At 37.1% G+C, this 4821-nt stretch overlaps 1 protein-coding gene across 1 annotated transcript; it reads left to right on the top strand.

Moving 5' to 3' along the window:
• Positions 1 to 260: 260 nt before the first annotated feature.
• LOC145132920 (uncharacterized) lies at positions 261 to 3513 on the top strand. Its single transcript, XM_079067871.1, has one exon. It carries the CDS (start codon positions 417 to 419, stop codon positions 3300 to 3302), a length of 2886 nt encoding a protein of 961 aa, XP_078923997.1. The 5' UTR covers positions 261 to 416; the 3' UTR covers positions 3303 to 3513.
• Positions 3514 to 4821: the final 1308 nt, after the last annotated feature.

Below are 4821 nucleotides of genomic sequence, written 5' to 3'. Positions count from 1 at the left end.
TATTTTAGTACACCCAAATTCCATGCAACTTCTTCATTCTTTGATATTGACAATGATGAAGGATTTTATACAGAGTTTTTTTTTTTTTTTTCATTTACAAGACAATGTTTTAAGAGATATTGTCAGACAAGTACATTTCATAAACAACTTTTAGAAAACTAATCAACAGAACTAAACTTTATTTATTCAAATTTGAAAATTATTTTGATTTTAACTTCAAAATATTTTTATAATACAAAATAGTTTGAAAAACATTTTGATTTTAACTCCAAGTCTTCCATGGCTATAAGTTGCTCTTCATCTCTGGCTCTCTATAAATGAACTGGTTGCCTCCTTGTAACAGCCCATCGCTGCATCATAACAACCAACCTTTCCACTTCAACTTTCTTCCAAATTAAACTGAGTTAGGGTTGATAATGAGGAATCTGAGGTGTTTGGGGTTTCATCTCATTTTCATATGTGTCTTTTTGGTTGAAATCACATATACTTGTTTGGGTGTTGGAAATGTCACTGTTGTTTGCTCCCAGAAAGAGCGACTTGCTCTTCTCAAGTTCAAAGGGAGTGTCAAAGATGCTTCTGGAATGTTGTCATCATGGGTGGGCAATGACTGTTGTGGGTGGGAAGGAATCCAGTGTGACAGTCTCACTGGAACAGTTGAGAGCCTTCAACTTGGAGGAGATCACTACTGGGGTGGTGCAGGCTATTTGGTTTGTAATGAGGTGAACTCTTCTCTTGCAGAATTGAGGCATCTCAAATACTTGGACTTGAGTGGGAATTATTTTCATGGAAGTCGGATCCCTGAGTTCATTGGATCCTTCAAACACCTCAGCTACCTTGATCTTTCAGGCTCTATTCTTAGTTTGTCATTTAACTTTGTCAACTTGATAAGCATGATCCCTTCTTTATCAGAGCTGCATTTGTCGAGTTGTGGGCTTGATAAGACTTTTCTATCTTCCCCTCATCTTAATATCAGTAAGCTTTCTAACATCCGACACCTGGATCTAAGCTCAAATTCAATTGAAGGCATAATTCCATCTTTTTTCAAAAACCTGAGTTCCCTAAAAGTCCTTTACCTTTCAGAAAACAAGCTGAATTCATCGGTTCCTACTATGTCTAACCTTTTAGAGCTTGATCTTTCTAATAACGAGTTTAAGCAGATTGAGCATCTTGGAATCTGGAGACACTGTCACTTGAAACACTTGAGTGCTTTAGGAAATCCTCTTGGTATAGAAATGATTGACTCACTGCAAAACGTTTCAGAATGCTCCCGATATGCTTTGGAGTCATTGGATTTAAGTCCCTGTTTGAATGGTACGATTCCAGAGCCACTTGGAAGACTAACCAATTTAAGATTCTTATATCTATCTCACAGCAGATTGATAGGTCCAATCCCCGAATCTCTAGGAAGACTAAGATATTTAGAAATGTTAGATCTATCTAATAACCATTTGACCGGTCTCATTCCTACATTCCTTGGGAATCTTTCCAGACTTGACCTTTCTTTTAACCAATTGAATGGTTCAATTCCAGAATCCTTTGGAAATCCAGCAGCTTTAGAATCTTTGTATCTACAATCCAATCACTTAACGGGCCCCATCCCAGCATCTCTAGGAAGACTTGTTTCATTACAAGAATGTTGGCTTTCTTCAAATTTGCTAAATGGGACTATTCCGGTCTCAATTGGGCAACTTGCCAAACTCAAATATCTAGATATCTCAGACAATTCCTTAGAAGGAGTAGTTTCTGAAGCCCATTTTGCTAACCTTTTGATGTTGGAACACTTGGATGCTTCTTCTAACACCAAGTTGACATTCAATGTCTCATGTGAGTGGATTCCTCCTTTCCAATTGTCACATCTTGATCTCAGTTCTTGTGATCTCGCAAATGGATTTCCGCAATGGCTTCGAAATCAAAGGGCGCTCTCTACATTAGTGTTGTCGAATGCTTCAATTTCAGGACATCTGCCCACATGGTTGCGGAAGATGCCTGTCATTTATTTCTTAGATCTCTCTCACAACAAACTCACTGGATCTTTAGAAAACCTTCCTAATGGGGGAACTATTGATGTGTATGTCAGTGGAGCAGCACTATTACTGGTAAATAACATTTTCAATGAGTCGATTCCAAAGTCCTTGTGCAGAAGGACAGATTTAGATTTACTTGATCTTTCCAGAAATAGGTTAACAGGGAAAATTCCCAAGTGTCTCCAGAATCTGCAACGGTTGAGTATCATGATATTTAGCTCAAATTTGCTTTCAGGTGTCATTCCAAGTTATATAGGTCTTAATCATTCATTATTGCATTGGTTAAAATTGAATGACAATAAATTCATTGGTGAACTTCCTCGAGAATTGGAGAATTTACCAGATTTAAGAGTCCTAGATGTGGGTGATAATCAATTGTTTGGAAATATACCCCACTGGATTGGAGAAAAACTAACAAATTTGATTGTTTTAAGGTTACACAGGAATAACTTCACTGGGAAAATTCCTGAATCTTTATGCAAAATGTCAAATCTTCAAATTTTGGATGTTGCATACAACAACTTAACAGGTATCATCCCTCATTGCCTAGGAAAGTTGAATGCAATGGTTAAGGGTGCAGAAAGGTGGTATAATGGCAGTGGTGATTCTAATGAGAATGTGTTCATGAAAGGTGCTGATCTTGTATATACAAGAATTTTGGATATAGTTTATAACCTGGACCTTTCAAGCAATAAACTTGTTGGAGAAATACCTTTTGAGCTAACTGCACTTTCTATGTTGTTGGGTCTCAATTTGTCAAATAATCATCTCAGTGGGATTATTCCAGAAAACATTGGAAACATGACATCATTATTTTCTCTCGATCTATCTGGAAACAAGTTAATGGGGATGATCCCTTCAAGCATGGCTGATTTGAACTTTTTGAGCCATTTGAATTTGTCCCACAACAACTTGTCAGGACGAATTCCAACAGGCAATCAGTTGCAGACCCATATTGATGAACCATCAATATATGCTGGGAACAAAGATCTTTGTGGACCTCCATTGCCAAACAATTGCTCAAATCATCAAGACCCAACAACGTCAGCTCCCAAGAAGAAACATAAATCAGCTGATGGGTCGGCTAAGGTATGGTGGTTTTACCTGGACATAATGAGTGGTTTTGCAACAGGGTCTTGGGGTGTAATTGGAGTTCTGTTGTTCAAGAAGCAGTGGAGATGGAGGCTTTTCATGTTTGTTGAGAAAATCATGGACAAGATATATGTCATAGTTATGGTAAGAGTTGCCAAGATCAAGAGAGGAAGAGAAGCCACATAGATCCGATGGAATGCAAGTAGTTCGCGAATAGATGTTTATCAATGAATATTTGGATCTATGTTTGTAATGTGGATGTTTATTGGGATCAGTTTTGAAATGTTTGTTATATTTGGTATTTATATAATATCAAGTTTTTATAGTAGACTATTTTGTATGACATTTGTAATAAGCTATTGTGCTCTTGATCTGCTACTTCTCTCGCACTGAGCTGTTTCAGCATCCGTCACTTTTCATCTTCATGGCTCCAACTATGAATCACGTAATCGACTCATTATCTATTTCTTCTTTTGTAGATCTTCTTGCTTTTCATGCTAAGGAAGAAGTTGATTGGTAGGTTACATCTTGATTGCTGTTTTGGCCCTGCTCTTGTGAACAAAAAATAATAGCATACATGGTTTCTATGGTGTTTAATTTCTTGCACATTATCTTTTAATGGTTTCTGTAACGATTTAGAGATTTCTCAAGATTTATTGAGACAGAAGGGTGTTTGCGAGTGAACTATTGAAGGTGGAAGTCTAATAAGTCTCAGGGGATAACAAACAACTGAACAACAATTCAAATGGAAGCTGAGATAGAACGATTACGCAAAGAGAAGACAGAAGTGGTGCAAGATCTTATCGAGTTACAATCTGATAGTCAGACACATCATGATTATATGGAATCAATAAAGAAAAAAATCAAAAGAAAGCGAGCATGGACAGAATCAAATGGTTTTATCGTGTTATTACCTTTTTCTTGAGTGTTTAAGCCCTTAATTTGTCTTTGAGCATTGTGATGCTGCCAGAATTTCCATGGGTTTGACAGTTCCTGGGTTCAACATCTTGATGCTCTCTTTTGTTTCTTTTCAGATATGAGTTGATTGAATAAACTTCTTTCTTCTTGTATTTGCTTTTTCTACTTTTCGGTTTGTTTTAGCCCAACTCGATTATTAACAACAATAGTTAATCGCAAATTTAAGGACTCGTCTTCGTTACATACACCGGTCCATTTTTCTATTAGTTGAGTATATGTTTCCTATAATTCTTCCATAGCTACTTATTCATCTGCATCTTGTTCTTTGGTCTTTGCAAAAGACATGAATGCCCTTCTCAACAACATCCTTGAAGATAGTCTTAGAAATTTTGTCCTTTCCGATCAATAGATTTGTTCTGTAACAAAAGCACCCTTAGTACTTTCATGTTTATATACATTGTGTGGAAATTGTGTCTTCCAAAAGTGGTAAATTGTTGAAGGAACATATGTGTAAAGTTGGAGTTGATGGCACCATTTAATTCATGAACGGCAATTGGAACCAAGTTGACATTGAAGTCAAAACATGCAATAAATGGTGGGATTAAATATTCAACGTTACATTCTCTTTTGTCATTTGTCAGGTGTTTGGTGCGGCTCCTTTATGCATACAATCAATATGCATGTGGTGTTTTCTATCTAACAGTAGTACGAGTTATATTAGGGATGAGCATTAGAACCGCCGGAACCGGAACCGGACCGGAACCGAACCGGAACCGGAACCGGAATT

The sequence above is a fragment of the Lactuca virosa genome, chromosome 8 (assembly GCF_052849685.1).
Source record: "Lactuca virosa cultivar CGN04683 chromosome 8, Lactuca_virosa_CGN04683_v6, whole genome shotgun sequence".
Lineage (NCBI taxonomy): Eukaryota > Viridiplantae > Streptophyta > Magnoliopsida > Asterales > Asteraceae > Lactuca > Lactuca virosa.
Note: the sequence above shows the minus strand (reverse complement) of the source record. Positions and strands in the feature narration are given on the sequence as shown.

What these genes read in the sequence shown, in the direction of transcription:
- LOC145132920 (XM_079067871.1), top strand. Translation starts at nt 417, where the DNA reads ATGAGGAATCTGAGGTGTTTGGGGTTTCATCTCATTTTCATATGTGTC.